General features: G+C 41.8%; 1 protein-coding gene across 1 annotated transcript in view; it reads left to right on the top strand.

Moving 5' to 3' along the window:
• Positions 1 to 22,610, top strand: part of CWH43 (cell wall biogenesis 43 C-terminal homolog) — a 45,377-nt gene that overhangs the window by 20,579 nt on the left and 2,188 nt on the right. The window contains exons 8-15 of the mRNA XM_037034186.1: positions 2,038 to 2,163; positions 5,159 to 5,238; positions 7,533 to 7,647; positions 8,622 to 8,757; positions 10,418 to 10,567; positions 15,373 to 15,517; positions 19,992 to 20,053; positions 20,842 to 20,997. Coding sequence (XP_036890081.1) covers positions 2,038 to 2,163; positions 5,159 to 5,238; positions 7,533 to 7,647; positions 8,622 to 8,757; positions 10,418 to 10,567; positions 15,373 to 15,517; positions 19,992 to 20,053; positions 20,842 to 20,997 — 970 coding nt within the window. The remainder of the gene's footprint in view (positions 1 to 2,037; positions 2,164 to 5,158; positions 5,239 to 7,532; positions 7,648 to 8,621; positions 8,758 to 10,417; positions 10,568 to 15,372; positions 15,518 to 19,991; positions 20,054 to 20,841; positions 20,998 to 22,610) is intronic.

Raw genomic sequence — 22,610 nt, 5'->3', positions numbered from 1 at the left:
CACGGGCCTGTGAACAAAGGGACTGCAGTTTGATACCCAGTCAGGGTACATGCCTCGGTTGCAGGCCAATTCCAAACAGGGGACGTACAAGAGGCAACCATACATTGATATTTCTCCCTCTCTCTTTCCCTTCCCCTCTAAAGATAAATAAATGAGATCTTAAAAAATATATACATAGGAATTGTGATTTTTTGGATCTCCTGAATTTTATCTATGATTTTTATTTACTATATTTTTACCTATAAAATATATTTTTACATATATGAATCCTAGTGCAAATGACAAATTCCCAAATTATAGAATAAATACATTTTCATTTTAGTGATTATGAACTTATATACCAAAATTACAGTTTTATAAACTTACCTTGGTTTTTAAACTTACTTTAAAAATTGTCTGCTGGAAACAATGAAATTACTGATGTATAAATACAAAGCATATGTTGCTTTATCATTTTGGTTTAAGTAAATTATGTCAGATGCTTCCACTTTTAAAAGGGAGGAGCCAAAACATGTTAGTAGGGGTTTCAATTATTGTTGCTTCATGCATTCATTTTTTCATTTGTTCATTTACTCATTAAAAATATTACTGCACACCTCCTGTGTTCCAGGCGAAGTGCCAGGTGCTAGAGATTGAAGAGACATAGTGTCCTGGCCCACCTAAAGCTTCAGTGTGGTGGGAGAAACACCATGCATACAATTAGATAAATATTTGTGAAATGACAGATGGGGGGAGTGTGCACCCAACTCTAGGCTTCTGGCTGAGTGTCTTTGTAGGCCCCCATCCTGCCCTTTCCCCCAGTGCCCTTGGTGTGCATTCAGCTACTGTGTACACTTTCACTAAAGTTTTCTGTTCCATAAGCTAGACTTCTGTCAGGAAAGGCTGATTTGGAAAATATATTTCTAAATTACATGAAATATTTGACATGACTTTTGAGAATTTGATATTTCTGGCAACTCCCAAGCTCTCATCCAAGCAGAGAAATCCATCGCTGCATTCCCTCTGCGGTAATCTTGGCTTTGCGAACTCGGTATTTCTTCTGGTTTCTTTCAGGTGTGTGTGCTCTGTCCCGCTCTGTCTTCCTGTGCAATGCCCTGCTTTTTCCTTGCTCCGGCTTGCTTAGGGGTCTGCCATGTGGAGGAAACGAATGAAAGTAAGAGCCATTCTAAACACATTTACTTCTTTAGAGTGTCATGAATGATGTGCTTTGAGTGCCTTCTCAACTAATTTTTTTTTTAGTAAGAGAGGCATTATATTGATAAGCCCACAAAGTCAAGAAATGTTGGTCATGTTCACAATAGTTTTGATACAATAGAAAAGAATCTGTATTAAATCAAAAGCTACTTGTAAATTTATTGTCTGGGTTTTTCCTGCTATTTCCTGGAAACTACACATATATATATATTTTTTGGCTAACCTCCACCTAGAATTAACTGTTACTTGATATTTCCTCATTTGCGTATGCCAAATACCTGTTTAGTCATACTATTTCCATGCTTACAATGAAATGTATCTCCTAATTGAGCTCAACTTTACTGACCCAGCTTGTTGGCACGGGGAGTGTCCTGGCTTGCACCTCTGTGAGGAGCCTGTGCCCAGAATACCTACTTCCCAGGCCAGCATTATTGCCACAAATGCTACCATGCTGGGAACCTATGCAGTCTCTTTTGTGCTCCTCATCTTGGTGCACGTGGAGTCAGTGTAGTGGAGGAGATTGAGTGCGTAAGGTCCTCTTCTCTTGAGCTCCGCCCTCCTTTGCCCTATCAGCAGCCATGCACGCTCGCAGCGATCGGACAACAAGGAAACACTCAGAAACTTGAAAAAAAATTATTGGTTCTAGCTTGCTGATTGCTTATGATCATCCCGATGACCAGAAGTACACTAGTAGAGTGTCTGCTTAGGTACTGAGATAAATTCACTCAACTGAATTTCCAGGGTGTGCCCGTTTCATTGAAACCTTGGCTCCTGGAATTTATCATTGGAAGGATTTTTGGACTAAATGTAAGATAGATTACTATATTCTTTCTCTTTTAATAGGGACAGTGATGGTAATTCTTGGACTGAATATGCTGTTTGGTCCTAAGAAAAGTCTTGACTTTCTTCTTCAAACAAAAAACAGCCCTAAAGTGCTTTTCAGGAAGAGTAAAGCATACATGAAACTTTGTAAGTAGAGTTTTGCTTTCTTTTTTTAAAGTGGCTATTAAAATTATAAATCTTCAAACACATATGAAATTAAGAGTATAGTGAACCCGCATATACTCTTCACCCTGTTTCAACAATTGTTAACTCTTTTCCAATGTTATTAACAGCCACCTTCCCTACTTTTTTTTGGTGAAATACTTTAAAGCAGGGGTGTCCAACCTTTTGGCATCTTTGGGCCACACTGGAAGAAAAGGAGTTGTCTGGGGCCACATATTAAATCCATTGCAACATGTAATCACAACAAAATCTCATAATGTTTTAAGTAAATTTACAATTTTTTTGTGGGGCCGCAGGTCGGACACCCCTGCAGCAAATCTCTGACTTCAGGTCATGTTAACCATGATACTCTGTTAGTTTTATTTCCCTTCTAACATAGGTAAGATGGTTCTAACAGGTAAAACTTCCAAAGCACCTTGTTTTAATAGTCGAGACTATTTATTTTATTTCTTGCTTTCCTGTTTAGGAGATTAAATGTGTTTATTTTTGCACTACTGATGAACTAGAAACTCAATCATGAAATAAGTTTACCATGAAACATAACTCATTTCAAATGAACGGGATTAAATAAGTATTTATTAAATGTATAAAATTTGCAGATAGCCTATTAAGATACAACAAATTTCATAACTACATAGTGTTGTATAGATTTAAAGGTGTGTAAAAACTGGATTCCATCCTCAATAAGCTGATATTTTCTAAAGAAGACAAAATATTAAGGAATAAAGAGATAGAAAACAATTAAGAAGCTAAATAAAATTTCAATGTATTTCTAAAAGAAATGTCACAAAGCAGTAAGACCATTATATAAAAACCTGGATATGGCCCTGGCTGGTGTGGCTCAGTGAATTGAGTGCTGGCCTGTGAACTGAAGGGTCGCCAGTTCGATTCCCAGTCAGGGCACATGCCTGGGTTGCAGGCTAGGTCCGCAGTAGGGGATTCGTGAGAGGCAACCAAACTGATGTTTCTCTCCCTCTCTTCTCCTCTATAAAAATAAATAAATAAATCTTTTAAAAAATCCCTGAATATGTACTCTATCATAATTTGAAAAGATTATTTTAAAATTTAAGGGGTTTACAATTTAAGGAGGGTTTTTGTGTTATTATGTTTCATTTCTGTTTCATGAAACCAGGGTCTGGCAGTGTTTGTTTAATTGCTTTTAATCCTGACAGTCTTTGTCTTTTTAAAAATTTATTATTAAGAACCATAATTCCTTAGTTGATTCACCAAATTCAGGCATTTGGAACAGTTTACGTGCAAAGTTGTTCAGACAGTTTTATGTGATTTTTAAAAATATACTTTATTTTTTAGAGCCATTTTAGGTTCACAGCACAACTGAGCAGAAAGAACAGAGGTTTTCAGTATACCCTCTGACCTCACAGACACACAGCCCTCCCCCCCTGCCCCTCCTCCGCTATCAACACCCCCCACTGGAGTGGTACATTTATTACTACTGATGACTATACGCGGATGCGTCACCATCACCCAGTGTCCACAGTTTACACTGGGGCTCACTCTTGGGTTGTAGATTCTGTGGGTTTGGACAGATGTATAGAGGCAGGTATTGGCCATCATAGTCTTATACGGAGTAGTTTTGCTATTAAATGTTCCTTGCTTTCCACCTATTCATCCTTCCCTCCCTCCTCCAGACTCCTTGTAACCACTCTCTCCATTGATTTGCCTTGTCTAGAATGTCAGTCCTTGACTTTTAACTTCAAAGTTTAATCTCTTTTCATTGTCATTTCTTATGTATTATAATTTACTGCTATCATCTTCCTTTCCCTTTTCTTTTTCTACTTTCTCTAGGTATATTTTTTCTTGTTTATCTTCTTGCTTTCTTTTGCATTGATTGGGTTTTTATTCATCCCCCACCTCCCCACTTCTCTTTCTAGTTTGGAAATTATATCTTTAATTTCTGTGCTTTTAGTAAGTGCTCCCCGCTCACCTCAGGACTTAGAGATACTCCCCTGTCATCTGGCTTTTATTTTTGTTGTTGAGACGTCAGCTGTCACAATTTTTGTTCCTTTGGAGATAATCTGTCTTTTCTCTCTGGCAGCTGCTATGATTCTGCTTGGCGTTCTGCAGTTCCACTGTGGTACATCTGGATGCAGATCCTTCTCCCCCCCGCACTCACCACTCATCTTACTTGGGAGTGTTTGGGGCTTTCTGAGGCTAAGGGTCATGTCTTTTATCAATTCTGGAAAATTCTCAGCATTATGTCTGCAAATACTGCCTCTATCTCATTCTTTTGTTTCTAATCCTGACAGTCTGGCTCTTCTTTTCTTTCTTTTTTTTTTTTTTGGACTCTAATTAGATATGTGTTGGACCTTCTTATTCTCTTTCCCATATTTCTTAACCTCTTTCATATTCTTTACCTTTATTTTTAAGTTTTCCCTTGCACTAAATCTCTACTCAGCTTCATCTAATCTGCTATTTGTCTTGTCCATTGAGCTTCTACTTTCAACTATAGTCATTATTTAATTTTATTTCTGCAAGTCTATTATTTTTTTAAAACTGTTCCTGATCATTGATTTAGTTTCACGTTCCTCAGTCATACTTTGAATGCCCTGTTTATTTCTCTAAACATGTTAAGCGTCTATTTTATATTCTGATTCTCAAAGTTCAATATCGGCAGTATTTGTGGGCTTGATTCTTCAGGGTATTTTTTCCTGCTGCTGGTTCCTGCTCATGGAGAGTTGTTTTCTCATGTATTATTTTCTGTTCTATTTATGATTTATTTTTACTTTAAGCTCATAGTCATTGGCATATCTTAGGGAAGATTCTTTGAAATTTGGTTTTAAAGTATGGGTTAGTATGCATGTCACATATGAAAACTAATCCACGAATTAGACATTTCCCCTTTGCACAAAATCCTTGATTAATAGGTTCAATAATTCCATGAAAATTATTTTAAGCAAACTTAATTTCTTTTAAACAAGTATCTTTTCTTTTTGTTTAGTTTTGTGGCTGCTTGTTGGTGTTGGGCTATTAGGATTAGGACTACGACATAAAACCTATGAGAGCAAACTGGGAAAAAGTGTAAGTAATTAAAAACCTTAATATAGATTTATATGATATATATGTATATACATATAGTTTGTATGCTTCACCATTAGAATTGAATTCTAGACCTGGATGTAATGAATTTAGGGTCCTATATCTCTCCTTAGCCCTTAGGTCAGAGGCTGATGATAACATAGTAGAATTATTTTATGAAGTTGGATTGGTTTGGGGATTAGCAAAGACACATATAATAGAAACAAACTGCTCATGATTTTATTTTATGAAGTTATTTTTGTCATCCCATGAGTTAACACATCTAAACTGTGAAATAAAGAACTATTTTATAATGGGCTTCTTATACTCCCTGGTAGATATTACTAAAGGCAATGATGTGAGATTCTTTGGTTTAAGAAAAAACTTACAGATAATTCTTGATTTTGCAGATGTAAGGTAACTTGTGTGTTGAAAAGTTGTGGCAGTTTTCTCATCTCTTTCTTTTCCCTCTTGCTCTACAGTTTTATACATTTTATTGTCCTCTTGCTCTGACAGAAAGGTGGGCGAGAGAAAGTCATTGCCATATTATGCTTTCTATCTGCTCTGATAAAATGTTTGTTGTGTTTTGGAATGTAAGGTAGTGCTAGTTTTGGGTAAAATAGAATTTGCAGTGGTAACTTTGGATTTTAGCAATCTGCATTGCCAGGTAAATTCTTCATATTAGATGTAAAACTGTACTGAAGACACAGGCTGTGCTTCTCTTGTTGACCTTGGCATTCCTAGGAGTGCTTGGCACACTTTCAGAACTCAGTAACCATTTCCTAATTAAGTAAATAACACATTACATGATCTCTTTCTTTTTTCCTTTATTAGTCATTATTACTGCAAATAATGTCATTCAGAAGAGGGCATGTAATGTCAGGGTTTCTTTTCAAAAAGCGTCATTTCAGTTGGGTTTATTACCTGTTCTTTTGTTCATTCATTTGACAAATCTTTATTGGATGTCTCTTGTTCCTGGTGACAGAGGTTTGGAGGTAAACAAGTTGGACAGGATGGCTGCTCTTACAAAGTTTACATTCTAGTAGGGGAGAAAGACAGTATTCAGAGGAACAAATAAGGTATCAAGGATACCTCTGTTTTGTTTTGTTTTTTCTTTCTTTTTTTTGGCTTGAGCAACTGGGTGGAGGGAGGTGGCATTTACCGAGATTGGAAGAATGAGGGAATACCAGGTTTGGGAGTGATCAAACCCAGAGGTAATATGGTGGTATGAGGAGGGGTGGGTAAACATGCCAATTGAAATCTCTGTTGATGGTTCCATTCTCTTCACATGATGTTCACTAAACTGAGTAATCTTTCTTGTGTAAAGATGAAATGCCCTGCTCACTGGTGGTGGCACATCGAACTGTTTGTGTTGAGTACCAGCCCTCCTATGCCTAGAGATCGCTACTTACTCCTCTTCCAGTCGGAGCTCCGATACCCAGTATCGGAGTTGGTTTTCACGTGTGGTGATGGATTTGTTCTGATCCAGCCATACTCTTTCACGGGGTCCCTGTTGCAGATCAAGGGTATTAATTTGAGATGGGTGGTTAGGGTTGGGCAGTATAGTCTCTGAGCCCATGGACCCAAAAGAGCAACTCTCCAAGGGGCTGTGCTCCTGAGGTTTGGACTTACCAGGACAATAGGGGAGTAACACCATTTGTAACTAGGTTAGAATCAGCACACCACTTTACAAACATGTTAAAGGGCTCTCCGTGTCCCTCTGTGAGCTCATTCTCCTCTGGTGCAAGGGAAACCTCTCCCCTGAATATGGTGCTTATATTTTTCATTCATTTCTTTATATTATTATGATAGATGATATATCCCTAGACAATGCTGGTTTTTTCCATGTGTTCAACTTCATCTAAATGACATCTGACATATATATTCTACAAGCCACTTCTTTCTTAAAATCATCTTTGTGAGATTCATCCATATGGAAATATGTAGCCTCAACTTACTTATTAGCATTGTGTAGTCTTCTATTATGTGCACATGATGCAATTTATTTATTCATTTTCCTATTGAAACCACAGCCAGGCTGCTTCCTAAATCTTTGGTGTTGTAAATAATGCCTATTGCAAATGCTCACTTTCCAAACCTTCCTTCTAACGTCTAAGCTTAAGCTAGAAGTTCACAGAAGGTTATGAGAATACCATATAGCAAATATCTCCTTATTTGTATGACTTAAATGTGGGCAGATGCCTAAAGAAAAACCCTTTGCTGCATTAGAGAGAGGTGGAGAAAGCCAGGTCATTGGGCCTGCCGTTGCTCACAGTCACCCTAAATCACCGTTAAAGCTCCCGCAGGCACCAGCCACAGAGGTCTCTGCCGCCATCTGGCCTTTCCGGTTTGGCTACGACAACGAAGGGTGGTCCAGTCTAGAAAGATCGGCTCAACTGCTTAACCAAACAGGTAAGTCTTACTGGAATTAGTTTTAGGTTTTGAAAAACCACTATCACTACCTCTATTTTGAGCAGGATCATAAGTAACAGGAGGAGGGTTTGATGGGTTATAAACTAATCTCTGTAAAAGGCTGAGAGCAATTAGTTCAGGTGATTCTGAACTAAGCCTCATACTGGGTATCTACAGGGGGTTCTTGTCATGTTTTTGCTCTTAGAGATGCCCCTGCTGATGGCTCCTGTCACTTGGGGGCTCACTTTGGGGACCAGAAAATTGTTGTAATAAAAGGCAGCATGGGTCAGGGTGATGCTCATTTGTGAAACAAATTCTTTTCAAGAGCCTAAGGGGCAATTTTTAAGTTTCTGTGCTGGGGGTTGGGGTACGGGGTGACTTCATCTTTGTATGAGCATGCTTAAGAATGTGTGGGCGTTTGGTTCAGAGGTCAACTGCATGGAGGGTGGAGTGAGATTTGTAAAGGGCTGAACTGTTGTGGTTATTCCTAATGATAAGCACATCTCCTGGGAAAGGGCTGAGGGTTTTTTAATCCTGATCACAGGCCTCCAAGGCACATCTGGCCAGGGTCTGGGGAAACCCATACACTCACTGCTGTGCTGATACCATGGAGGTGTTTGTCCAGGAATAAAACACTATTGTACACCACTCTCTCATTCCTGAACATAATTTGGGAGTTTAAAAGAGGCATTAAGCTCATTTGAGATTTGGGAAATGATATTAATAATATTTGAAAATTTAGAGAAGTTATGTTTTTATCCTTTCTTGCATTTGCTTATGGCATCCTATGTATTAATTACATTCTAAATGTGAGGATATGCCCTTATAGCGCAAATTTGGTCTACTTCACTTCATGTCTCATTAGGAATTTTGTTTTGACTTATGAGTCAAGGCGAAGGGTTCAAGAACAAAGTTGTACTAACAGCTTTTGCCTTGCTGTGGTTAATCACTCCATCCCTTTTTTTTCTGAGCAGGTGCAGATTTCATAACAATTTTGGAGAGTGATGCTTCTAGGCCCTTTATTGGGAACAATGACCTAACCATGTGGCTAGGAGAGAAGTTGGGTTTCTACACTGACTTTGGTCCGAGCACAAGGGATCACACTTGGGGGTGAGTGTGCCTTGGGCACATCCTGAGCATACAGGACGTCGACATCGGCATGCCCTAGACCTGTGGCTGTGGCCCCTTGATCTTGGGGGATGAGAAGGTGCTGCATGTTCCATGATTGTGTCAGTGGTCTCCCCGTTACCGGGCGTTTTCAATTCACCATTCCTCACACACCCCTCAGCATAGGAGCTGAGGTTACAACAGTGAGCACGTCTGACCTAGACATGGCCCTTGTGGGGCATACATTCTGGTGTGAAGAGACAGAAAATAAACACGCACACCAAAGAAATAAGATAATTTGAGATAATGATCACACATTCTGTAGAAGGGGAAACAAGCTATCGCGAGACAAAGTGGCTGAGTGGGCAGGGGCAGTGGGGATGCCCATGCAGGTGGAATGGTCAGGAAGATGCTCTAAACCGCAGGGCACAGGCGCGGGGAGAGCCGAGGGAATCAGCGGGGTGAAGATCTGAGGCAGGACCCAGCTCGGCGTGCCCGAAGCATAGAGACTCAAGGGGAACTGAGAAAAAATGAAGTCGAGGGTGGGCACCTGATCTTAAAGGGCCCGTCACCCATGCTTAGGACTTGATTTAATTCAGTTGTGATGGGAAGCCACTGGAGGATTTAAACATGAAAGCAGACTGATCTCATTTACAGTTTTAAAAGCTCATGCCATCTGGTCATGGAAGGACAGAGTGTTAGGGGCACCAGCGGGGGCATGGAGACCAGTGATGAGGCAAATGTAGGTGCATGGTGGAGACGACACAGAGCTGTGGGCATAGACAGAAGGGGGCACATTCAAGAACTGTTTGGGAGCACAGCCCACAGGACTTAGTGATGTTTGGGGTGTCAGGGGCCTGGAAGTGAAGAGTCCAGGACAACGGGGAAGGGTTTTGACCCAAATACCTGATAGGAGATGATGCTGTTGAATGGCATTGGCACGACCTGGAGAGTAACAGGATTGTGCTAAGTTTGAGATGCCCCTGGACAGACAAGTGGCATCCAGGAAGCAGCTGTGCGTAGCCGGGAGCGCTGAGTAGGGTGGGACAGACTGGACGTGTGGATTCAGTTATCATCAGTGGGGACAGTCCCAGCAGAGGGCCTCCCGAGGGCCCGGGGAGACGGTGTGTGCAGCCAGGCTAGAGAAGCCCCATGCGGTCCGGCTCTGCTCATCCTCTTCCTAGTTCTGTGACTTACACTAAGGTGGAGCATACTTTCACATCTTTATTGGAAGGGCTTTAATTTCTAATTCTGTAAATTGTTACTTTGTGTCCTTGCTGGCAAGATTGTACATTTCCAAATGTGTTGATGAATATTAGAATTGTTTATACAAATATGTTGCCAGAGTAACAATGCAAGTAAAATGGATTTTGTGTATTACTAACTTTTCCCTTTATGTGTCTCCATAGCACTTAGTAGAACAGAGTTGATAGAACTCTGTTTTCTCAGAGTTTATTAGTGACACAGCGAGAAATGCTATATAGCAGAGATACAATGAACCAATAAGCAGACTGCCACATAAGTCTCCACCACATTCTTGCTCCGAGTGCCCCTCAGTGGGATGCGTGAAGTGTGACACCCCCCCCCTTTTAATGCATTTGCTTAGTCCTATCTGCAGGATGTCGTTGGACCAACAATGATGTTTCTTTTCATTTGCCTACAGGATTATGGTTTTATCAAGATACCCTATTGTGAAATCGGAGCACCACCTTCTTCCGTCACCAGAGGGCGAGATTGCACCAGCTATAACCCTGACCGTAAACATCTCAGACAAACTGGTGGATTTTGTTGTGACACACTTTGGGAATCACGAGTGGGTTCTTTGGTCTGTCTAATGCCTAGAAACATTATTAGCACATTACTTTGTCTTCTATGCAGTGACCTGTGTTGCTTTCTTTTTTTTTCTCCTTAAGTAATTTTCCCTGTATGATTGCTTTTAAAAATCAAGCATAGAAACAGTTGAGATACAGGCAGTCCTTAGAGGTGGTACAAGGCTGCTGTGTTAGCCAGCAGTCGCTGAGCAGGTGCTAGGCCGAGTGCATTAATGTGTTTAATCTTCACTCTGTATGAAGTAAATACCATTATAGCCCCATGTTATAGACAAAAAGGGTCGGTTGAGGGAGGTTACATGACTTGTCCCACCAAGGTCGTATGGCAAAGAGTTAGGTAGGCCCTGCAAGTCCTTGGAACTGGACTTGCAGGGCCTACCTAAACCCGGCTGTAGAAAAAGGGAATCCCTTTTTCTCCCGTGTCTTCACAATCCACCGACAGATAGGCAGAGGAATCTGGCAGGGAGATCAAAACCTCACCTTTAATTTTGATAACCTATTTGAACAACATGACTGCCGGGCATCCATTTGGACCCAGAAATACATCTCCCAGCAACACGTGAACCCAGCTCCCCCAGCCGCCCTGGCAGGGGCGAAGCTTACCTGTCAAGCTCTCACCTGGGTGGAGCCAGTGAACCAGAAAACACCCTGTTTGCAAACTAGCAGTTTTCAAGAAGAGAGAGAGGAGGATTTGAGACAAGTCCGCCCAGTTAATTCTTCTAAACTCCATTAATTATAGAAATCCTCCCCAAAAGAAAAGAGGGGAGAGAGAGAGGCCAGAGATGGTTTTCTAGAAAGTCCCTCTATAAGGAGACGTGAGGAGTGGGGAATGAGATTTATCCCCCCGAAATAGCATTCACAACTAGTGGCTCAGTACTGAGTACATCATGAATGATGCCAAGAATATGTTATAAGAGCAAAGAAAAGGTACATAACTGGTGCTCTACCACAGTAAACATTCTGTGGTAGTAATAATAAACACCGAGATAAAGTGCTAGGTGCTATGAACTACGGCGTGCAGGTTCTGTTCACGTTCATAACGTGAGGCCACGGAGCTATAAAGTGACATATGAACTTTAGAAAAACAGTCTCGTCGTACGAAGTGTTACCTAAAGGAGACTAATGGGTCTGCTCCCCTTATTTTCCTGGTTATCTCCCTTTTTCTCACAGTATTATGGGGATCTGCAAAAGCACGCTTGCATCTTTCCTGAAATAAGTCAGAGCATGAGTGCTATAAACAAGTCTTGAGATCCACTCACTAATCGGACTCTTGCTTGCCTCCGTAGAAATACGGAGGGTGTCTGGAAGATGGATGGTATAGATGGTCCATATCTCTTTGAAAAGCTGTTGGTAGAAACACCCGTTTCTCCCAGTAACTTTCGTGTAGCAACTACAGGCCTTCAGAAATCATTCCAGTGACCTTAAGTAGCACAGGAATTGGATTTATCTTTTTTTTTTAAGTCACTTTGTGTTTTTTAAAAAAAGACTGCAAGGTTTTAACCTAAGAAACAGTTAAACCTGCTTCTTCCCCCATGCCTTTTTTTTTGCTTCCCATGGCCCCCCACACCAGCCCTGCTGTCCCCTTCAACTCCCTCCGAGCTCCTCTGTGATGTGAGGAGTGGAGTTGAAAGGGAAGACAAGACTGAAAGGCGGCGCTCAGACTGGGTTGGAAGAGCAGCCTTGTCTCCTTTCTATTGCCCATACCTGTACAGCTCTCTGAATGACACCACAGCCTTTCCTTGCTGTCTTACTCACTCGATTTAACCATAATGACCACAACAGCAGTAGCAATGATAGCTCACTGTTATTGAGGAGACGTAACTCGAGGGAGGGAGGCAGTGTAGTTTAGTGGTCAAAGACATGGAATTCTAGAACCTAGAATCAGGCAGTCTGGTCTGAACCCCAGTTCATGGTGTATCCTTCACCAAGTTATTAACCAGCTTTCCCATCTGTAAATCAGGGGCACCTGTTTCATAGGGTTCTTGGGAGAATGAAATGAGATGTATTATCTCATGCAAAGTACATGAACACAGTAAGTGCTCGATTAACACTGGCCTTTATTATTAAACCAGGTCAGACAGCTCTGGAGGTAAAGGACACTGGGCAGCTTAAAAAATGATTCATTTATCAAACAGAAATCAAGTGTGTCTGAAGCACCTTGCTGGGTACAGCCTCTGTCCGTAGAGCCGAGCCCTGGTGTCCCTCCTCAGAAGCCTAGCCCTGGGTCACTGGCCTCCCACCAAGGCACAGGAGGAAGTTCATGTTTCGGATAATTTGTGAAGCCACTGTGACATGTGCTTGTTCGTCTTTGTTTTCTTCAGTACTAAATACAGGACTCTTACTGTGCATAAATGTTTAGAGATTTCATTTTCCAGTGATTATGGCATACAAACATGAAATCATATTAGGAATGAAATACGGAATGCTTGTGCATGTTATTAGCTGATCAACAAGATTTTAGAAATTACTGACTATGCAAATATCTCTTTATAACTGAGAAGTAAGAAATAGCAGCATTTCTTAGAAATCTTTTAGGTACATGCTGTTTTTTGATTCAATTTTCGGTAATTAAGCCACCAGTTGATTTTTCCATTGTTTTTCCTCCCATTTATAACATGTGTAAATATACAAACAGGAAGCAGCACAGAACCTGTAGTCTGAAAACCTGCGTTCTAGTCTGGGTTCCCGTGTAACATAACCTTAGTGAGTTTTAGGTCACTTGTCACTGAAAATTGGAAAGAAGTTTTTTTTCCAGCCCACATTATAAGGTTATTGGGCTAAACAGATATTAATAGATCACGAAACGTGTATATGTTTTCTCTCTTTCCTTGTCTTGTATCTGTACATAGATTTTCTGTTATTATTGTCATTGGGTGACATTTATCTCCTGAAAAAATGTAAAGCCAAATTCATAGATTATTTCCCAATAATATATTTCTGAAATATATGTACAAAAATGCTGTCTGTGCTTCAGTGACTTCAGAATTTTCTACACCTGGATTCGATCCTGGTGCCATGTGTCAGGAGGAATGGAATTCACTCGATGTAGTGGTTTATTTACTAACACGTTAGAAGGGTTGAAGGAACGGATCAGAGATGCCGAGGCACCGAGGCACGAGTAACAGTGGGGAATCATTCACATTCTCAGTGTTCTCAAAGTGGGAGCTGGAGCCAGGGGCTGCGAGGCGTGAGGAAGGACGGGGGGAGAAGGACTGGGGAAGAAATACCCCGGCTCCTCTTTCCTTTCGCCTTTTCGTCTCCTGCTGGTGCCTCCCACTGGTGCCTCCCACTGGTGAAACACAACTGGAAATCGGCAGACAGGGAGCCCAGGAGATGAACTGTGCAGGGGTCAGCTTCCCAGGGCATAGAGAAAGGCCGAGAATGGATCTGGGTGGGAGAGATGGAAAATAGCCATTGACGTGTTCCTTAGTATCATTTAAAAATTGAGCGAACGCCTGCCTCTCAGTTATTAAGAGAATTCAGTATCAAAGATGTTAGACAAGTGGTCATTCTCTTCACTCTTTCATTTCTTGAGACATCTTTTAATAGTACTCAGCTGTCCACACATACTTATCTAAGCTTAGTCCCATCTTCAGATCCTACCTTAATGAGGTGTCTCCAACCTTCTCGGTCCTCGGTGATCCCCCTCTATCTTCCTTCGTCGTTGCCTTTTCCTTAATCATATACCAGCCCTCCTTCTCCGTAAATGTCTGTGTTGTTCTAGCGCCTGTTTGCTCCTGGATTCATTCCTGGCTCATCTCCCTCTGGGCTACACATTGTAGCGAACCCCAGTTCCTTTTTTGTTGCCTTCTGGCCGCCTGCAGCCGATGGGAGGCACTTGGCAGGCTGGGGGGCAGGGGGCGCAGAGGAGCCAGGGTATATATTTCTCATCCTCCCTTTGTGCTTGCTCTGGTTTTCTGGCAGCAAGTGAGTGTCCTCTGGGGCCCCAGCTCCTCCTTAGAGGACCCTAGGTCCTTCTGGGCAGCCCCCTCTGCAGCACCAGTCAGGACAGGCTCCTGGCTGTTGGCCTCCCTTCTGTTGTCCCCCTGGCTCTAGAGGTGGTACTGGTTTCTCCTTGTTGCAAAGCTCCAGTTGCCTCACTGACTGCTCTTTGACTTTCCATCACCTAGGTAACCAGTTCCCTATATTAAATTTACTTTGTTTGAAACACCTAGAGTGGTTTCAGGTTTCCTGGGTGGAGATGTCAAATATGATGTTCCTCCTCTTCCCCAAATAGACTGTAAACCACCCCGAAGCTTGATGTCCTTGCCTATTTATCTCAGTTATACACTAACATTGTGCTGTGCATAATGGAAGGGTCGTGTGTAGCCACTTTTACAAGCTGTTCAGTTGAGGGAGCTGAGGTTACATAAGTCTGGCGTGTTCTGTGGATGTTAGGGTTCTCCCTCTTACCAGGGCTGCTGCTTCTTTAAAAAAGTTTTTTGACTGCCAGTCTTTAGCTGTAATACTGATTACTGGATGATTATGGACATAATTTCTTCTGATGAAAAAAGATGCTGTTTTGGGAATAGATATTTAAACTGACTAGACTCCAAATGATTTGTGGGGGAAGGTCATGTCATTCTTAGTTGAAAGTCCGTCAGCCTTACCGGCTGCTGGCACTGTGTCTCAGTCCCGTCCCTCTCCAGAACATCAACACACTTGCTCTGGTGGGAACTGCTCTGGGGTGTGAGCAACTTGAAGAAATGTGTGTGGGAATGTAGGTGCCCAAGATTTATTAAAAATTGTTTTGCAAATAGAAAAAAATACATTTTTTGTGCTTTTTCAGAGATGACCTCGACAGGAAACTTCAGGCTATTGCTGTTTCAAAGTTACTGAGAAGTAGCTCGGATCAGGTGGTATTTCTGGGGTACATCACCTCGGCGCCAGGTTCCAGAGATTATCGACAGCTCATCGAACATGGCAATGTGAAGGTAACACAATCTGAATCGGAGTTGGCTTACCATATTTTGCTGTGCAGCTTTTTTGCCCAAATTTTTGAGGGAAAAGTAAGGATGCGCATTATACATGGGTGTAATGATTACACACTGTGGGTATAATAATGGCTATGATAATCTTGTGTATAATGCACACAGAAATGTGGGGGTGCCACACACAGCAAAATATGGTATTGAGTAATGTGTCTGTGCTCCATGTAAAAATAAACTGACTCAACAACTTAATGTGTATTCTAATTATCTACTGCTGCACCGAAAACCACCTAAAAGTGTACTAGCTTCAAACAGCAGCAATCACCTGCGGGCTCGTGAATCTGCAGTCTGGACAGGGCTCAGAGGGTAGCTCCTCTCTGCTCCACACAGCTAGGGGCTCAGCTGGGGCCTGGGGGATTCACACTGCAGATGGATTACAAGTGGCCAGTTGGTGCTGGTCCAGTTGACTAGAAGCTCAACTGGGGCTTTGCGTGTGTGGGTCCTGGCTCCCCTCTATGGGGTACTTGGGTTTCCTCCCTATATGATGGCTGGGTTCCAAGAATAAGTCTCCCAGGAGAGCCAGGAAGAACCCTGGTAATCATTGAAACCATTGTTACAGGTGTACTGCCTTGTATGAATTAGCCTTAGAAGTCATATAGTGTGACTTCTGCCATTGTCACAGCACGCTCACATTCAAGTGGAAGACAAGTGACCCCATTGAGGAGTATCAACATCACATTATAACAATACTGTATGGAGAGTGAGTTATTGTAGCCATATTTCAAAAATCCAGTCTGCCCCATTGTGAAAGTCAGCTGTGATGCTGAGAGTAAAAATAAAATGAAATGGCACGCGGAGCTGCTGGCCAATCAGCCAGTCAGCGCCTCACTAAGTGACACTAAATTAGTCCTTGCTGTTCAGGTCTCAAGCGCTCGGGTTTGGCAGTGTACCAAGGTGCAATCATGCCTTGGGGGACTGACACACGAACCCGTCCTGGGGACTGATATGCACACTGCCATGCTAACTGCATTCATTTATAATGAGCAGCATAATTGTTTTGTTTAGGAAAGCCCTATGTAGATGTCTCAGTCCCTTACCTTTTGTTTTTAACTTCATGACTTGAGATAAAATCTGCAGGGAGAAGAGCTTGTCCATCTTACCAGGTGCTTGAAAAGACAGGTGAGGGAGAGGATGCCATGATGAGGGGTTCTCTATGTGACAGAAAACACAATGTGGCTTAAATAAAAGAGAAGGGTGTTTCTTTCCTTTTCTTTCTTTCTTTTTTTTTTTTTTGCTATAGAAGTGTAGCGTTTCTTTATATGAGAGTCTGGGTAGGTGAGTCAGCACTAGTACAGCACAGTGGTCTTGGGAATATGCTCCTTCTGTCTTGGGGCTCCGCTTTACGAAGCCTCCATACTCAGTTTGCCCCTTGATCCAAGATGGCAGCACCTGTGTTCTGGGCAGGAAGATTGAGGGGAAAAGACCAAGAAGGGACCAAGAGCACAGGCAAGTTATCTCTATTGGGGAATTCCAGGAAAGTGACCCGGCAACACTTGTACTTACATTTCGTTGGCTGGAATTTAGTTTATTGCCACATCTTGATGTACACTCACAGAGGTGTCCAACCTGTGGCCCATGGACTACGTGCAGCCCAGGACAGCTATGAATGAGGCCCAATACAAAATCATAAATTTACTTAAAACTTTATGAGATTTTGGGGGGGATTATATGTTGCAGTGTACTTAATGTGTGGCCCAAGACAACTTTTCTTCATCCAGTGTGGCCCAGGGATGCCAGAAGGTTGGACACCCCTGATTCAGGAAGTTAGGATGTGCAATATTTAGTCCTGATATGTACATACACCCAGCTAAAAATGCTGCCATTTTAGAAGAACAACAAGGCAGTTACTGGGGAGATGAGTTAGTTTCTGGCATAGTGGATAAGGCAGAAAGTGGAGTCAAGATGGGCTCCTGATTTTGGCTTCGGTCGGAGGGTCTATAGAGAATAATAAGAACGAAGAGTTTTGCAAAGAAGATGACAAGCTCAGCTTTAGGCTGAGTTGAGGCATCTGTGATATATCAATGGAGCTGCCCAGTAGGCCACTGGATATATGGATCTGAAGTTGAGAAGGGCACTCAGGACTAGAGATGTAGATTGAAGAGTCACCACCCTTTTGGTAATCACTGAAACCATGGAAGTGGATGATATTGTTTATGGAATTAGCGAAGTGCAAAAGGGAGGCCAAGGCCAAGCCCTGATTCAACGTGGCTATCGTGTGATGGGTGAGGGAAGAGGAGGAAGACTATCTCAGAAAGGAGGTGAAGGAGACTAAAGCTACAAAGGGAGAGTGTGGCCTCCCAGAGGCTGCGCCAGTCAGTTATCACCGTGTAAAGAACCAGCTCCCACCTAGTGGCTTCAAACAACGGTGGTTTAATTGTCTTATAATTTTGTGAGTTGACTTGGTGGCTTGGTTTTGTTTTTCTGAATTTGCTCCTGTGTTTGGCTGGTGGCTGGGCCATGCCCAGGGTTCTAAGACAGGCTGCCCCTGGGGCTCTGTAGCTGACTGGTGGAGGGACCTGTCTCTCCTACGGTCTCTAATCACTGATTAGCTGGCCTGGATGGTGCTGCATTTACCAGCTGTGTGTGACCTTGGGGCAAGTTACTTACCCTTTCTGGGCCTCAGTGTCTGTGTCTATAAAGTGGCGGTAGCCATATTTATTGCATCATAGGGTTGTTATGATGAAGTGTCTTCAAAGCCCTCAGTCTTGTATGTAGGAGGTGAGTGGTGAGTGGTAGCCACATATATGCATTATGTGTCTAGCTGTATGTAGAAAATCAAGTAAGATGAAAGTGTAAGTACATGGCCTACAAAGCACAAAAGAATGTTAGAAAATGTGGTGTTTGGCAAGTCTAGGAAAAAATTTCATCTAATAAGAGAAGAAATTGTATGTGTGTATAAGGCATATGGGTAATGTTAGGGAAATGGAATTTTCATTTTTATTTAATTATCCTTGGTTTCTACTATTAATGATCAGAAACTGTGTCAAGATTGGCAGTGGATTCTCTTTTTTTAAAAAGATTTTATTTATTTACTTTTAGAGAGTGGGGGGAGGGGAGAAAGAGAGGGAGAGAAACATCAATGTGTGGTTGCCTCTTGCACACCCCATACTTGAGGCGTGGCCCCCAACCCAAGCATGTGCCCTGACTGAGAATCGAACTGGCCACCCTTTGTTTCATAGCCCGCGTTCAATCCACTGAGCTACACCAGCCAGGTTGGCAGTGGATTCTTACACAGCTTTTTTCTATCAGCAAGTTTATTAATGCAGAGAGCTTTGGTCGTAAATGCTTGCATGAACAGATTTTTCTCTTTAAGAAATGAGTATTTAAATTCTGCAGTTTTTAAACTTGATAGCATCTTTTTAAAACCTAATAAAATAAAATCATAGTTAAGCATATTCACAGTTTATTATTCCCAGTATATACAGCTGAGTGAGTAAAATTTATCTCTTCCTGAGGCAAACCAGGATAGTCCTTTTTACCTTATTTGCTGTTTTAATCACTAAACTTTTTGTTTAAATTTTATTATAATTTTCATGTATACTAAAGGCACATATATATATGTATGTATGTGGTATAAAATAATAAAGATTAATAAGGATCCATACTTCCACCACCAAGCTTATTTTAAAAATTAAGAAATAGACAATAAATTGTGGTGTATTCTTTTAGTGATTTAAAAATGTTTTAAATTAAATGTTAATAGTCAAATTGAGAAGTGATAAAGAAGCAAATTTTTTTATTTATAGTATTTTTATAATGGAGAAAATAGAAGTCTCTTCAGTATAAAAGCTACTTGTTTAGAGTTTTCCCAACACAGTATAAAAAATGTGTATATTCTGCTTCTCTGATGAAGAAAACCCGGGTCTCAAGCTTTCAAGATCCAAAAGACTCGTGATTGCTCCCAAAACGTGTTTATTTCCAGTGATTCAATTTAACAAACACAGGTTGAGTGCCTGCCAAGCGCCAGGTTTGTTGCTAAGTACCAGAGAGCCGAACCGACTGAGTTCCTCTGCTCAGGAAAGGGCCGGTAGGGGGACATAGAAACAAATGCCGTACAGAACCGTACAGCTGCTGTGCATCCGTAGGATGACCGATGGAGGTTCTGTGCATTCTGCCTGTGATGAGCGACTTGGAAAGCTGCACGGGGCCAGGAACAGGACTGTCATTGCTGATTTCCCTAACTGCCTCTTTAGACCACGTTCGTCTTGTTCTCCCAGCATCTAGTACCGGCACAGAGTAGGTGCTCCTGAAATATCTGTGGAATGAATAACTTGGACGTCGCAGGATCAGTTGGAGCCAGGCAGAGAAAACAGCATGCACAGAGGCATATTTCATAACTGTCGCTCACACGTTTTCTTGGCAGCTCAGGCGGGAGCCCTGTTCTAACGCTGTAAACATTCTCTTCTCTGCTCATTAGGATATCGACAGCACGGATGAAGACAGGTGGTGTGAATACATTATGTACCGAGGGCTGATCAGGTGAGCATAGGTGTTTGATTTTTTTTAAAAAAAAGTCTATTATTACCATGATTTTGGAGGATCTATCCTGGATAGAAAAACTTTCTGGAAGCAGTTAATTAATTTTGTTACTTTTTATAAACAGCGATTCAGTTAGTTGGGCAATTTAAACTTTTTTTCCAAATCACAGCCTAATGACTTGTGAAGAATAAATGGCGAAGCAAACGAAGCTTAATTATAGAAAGAGGAGACTATGTAAGCTAGTAAGCGTAAGTATGGAGCTATCACACGTTAGGGATGGCACCACTTTGGACTGTATGGAGTGGTGGAAACAGGTTGAGAAAGCCCTGGGCTCGAGTTGCAGCTTTGCCAACTTCTAACCATGTAATCTCGGGTAAATTAACTAACTTGTCAGAGCTACAACTATGTTGTAGTGTGATCTCTTGGGAAGTTACATCTTTAAAAAAAAAGCATGCCATGTCAAAAAAATGAAGGTTTTCTATATATTCCAAAATATACTGTGTGAGAGACGATGTGTATAGACAGAATATTATTCATCAGTGTAAAAAAGTAGAGTAAGGTTGCCAACTCTGTTTAGTTAATTAAATCTATATGCGTGTTCTTTATTCATTTATAAAAGTAATGTGTTGATAAATATTTAGAGTAACAAATCAAGGTAATTCTAGTGATACACAGGGTGGTGTCAGAAATGGGAAATTGGCTTGATAAGGAAGGTATCATTGACTAGGTCTCATAAGATTTCTGTATGGAGACAGCATCTTCGCAGACCATTTCTATTTCTGCCACAGGTTGGGTTATGCAAGAATCTCCCACGCTGGACTGAGTGACTCTGAAATTCAGATGGCCAAATTTAGGATCCCTGATGACCTTGCTGATTACAGAGACAACCAGAAAGTGGTTACAAACCACAGGGAAGTGCCTCCCAAAATTCATTTCAATCCCCGGTGAGTGAGTTCCTGCATGTTGTAGCCTACACATATGAGACAGCATCCCTTCCAGGGGCGTAAATGTTACCCCCAATGAGCTACCAATTATACTTGGTTCTAGAGGTTCGTTCAGGTAAGGGAGCTCATGGTAAAGATGATAAAATCTTGCTTTGGGTTGAAGTTTCGTCCTTGCTGTCTGGAATCGAGACAGCAAGGTCTGTTGTGGTCTGAACTTCAGGTGGAAAAGATCACACAGGCATCGTCATCCCTATCACCAGCGTTACTGCAACGGTAGCTGACACGGGAGTTCCTGTGGCCCAGGCCCTGAGCTAAGTGCGCTGCATGTTATCTCGATTATTGTGTTTTGCCGTGTATAATGCACACTTTTTTGCCAAAATTTTTGAGGGAAAATAAGGATGCACATTATACATGAGTAGCACCTGAAATACCTTGTATCTGTTCTTGTGTTTTGTAATTATCTGTTACATAAAATGTCTTGTGCCATAGTATGTTAAAAAATACATGCCAGAATTCCTTTATAATTCAAAAAACAAGTTTCTAAATATAAATAGATAAAAAATAAATAATTGAAGTGAAAAACTAAAATGAAAGTTTTTTTTCTGAAAGTTTGGACCAAAAACCTGGGTGCGCATTATACGTGGCAAAATACGGTAATCCCCACCCAGTGGGTACTTTTGTTATCCCCGGTTTACAGGTAAGAAAGCTCAGGCAGAGGCAGGAAGTGACTTCGCTAGGGTTACATGGCAGAGTCTGGAGGTTTGAAGGGAGCCTTGCAGTGCCGTTGGGTTGCTGCGACTCAGTGCGGGCTGCACATTAGATTCTCCTGGAGAGCTTTTAACAACTGCCACTGCCAAGGTCCCCCCACTGCCCACCGCCCCCAGACCAGTTCCTCAGGACTTCTCAGTGGTCTGGGCTTTGGATTTTAAAACGTCTTTCCAGGTTATTCTAATGTGCAGATAGGATTGAGACTATGGAGAGTGGACCATTCATTTCCATCGCAGATCTTCTGTCATGTGAAATACATTGGATTTTGTTTAGTTTTAAAAAGGTTGTCTGAGAAATCTAATTGCAGCAAAAGATGTGATTTGGAGTGTCTGCCCACAATTGAATAATGAGAGAAAACATTTGCCATAAAACCAGACCTGGGGCATGTCATGTACATTATTACTTGACATTTCTACTAGTTTTACCAACAGATAGCTATAGACACTTCTCAGACCTCATTTTGTTTGAGGGGGAAGAAAGGACATTGATTCACTCTCTTTTTCTTCCTTCTCTCTCCTTCCAACAAGAAAAAACTAGACCAAGTGTAGACAATGCATGTAAGGAGAGCTGTAACCAAGCCTTGATTTGCTCCCCTGGCTGTACTTGGTATTTCCCTTTGTACATGTAACATGGTTGTGAAGAGCGTGGGCTCTGGAGCCAAGCTGCGCAGTTCAGATCCTCAGTCTTGCCACCGAGCAGCTGAGTAACTGAGGGCAAGCTGCTTAACCTCTCCAAGCCTCAAGTCTGTCATCTGCGAAATGGGGAAATGGCAGCGCCTACCTCCAAGGTTATCTGAGGTTTGAATGACACGTGTTTCAGGGCAGTTCATGACCAATGCTCGACAG

This window comes from Sturnira hondurensis, unplaced genomic scaffold (genome assembly GCF_014824575.4).
Source record: "Sturnira hondurensis isolate 20B ecotype Veracruz unplaced genomic scaffold, ASM1482457v3 Scaffold0022017, whole genome shotgun sequence".
Taxonomy (NCBI): domain Eukaryota; kingdom Metazoa; phylum Chordata; class Mammalia; order Chiroptera; family Phyllostomidae; genus Sturnira; species Sturnira hondurensis.
The sequence above is the reverse complement of the archived record's forward strand: the minus strand, read 5'-3'. Positions and strand labels throughout refer to the sequence as shown.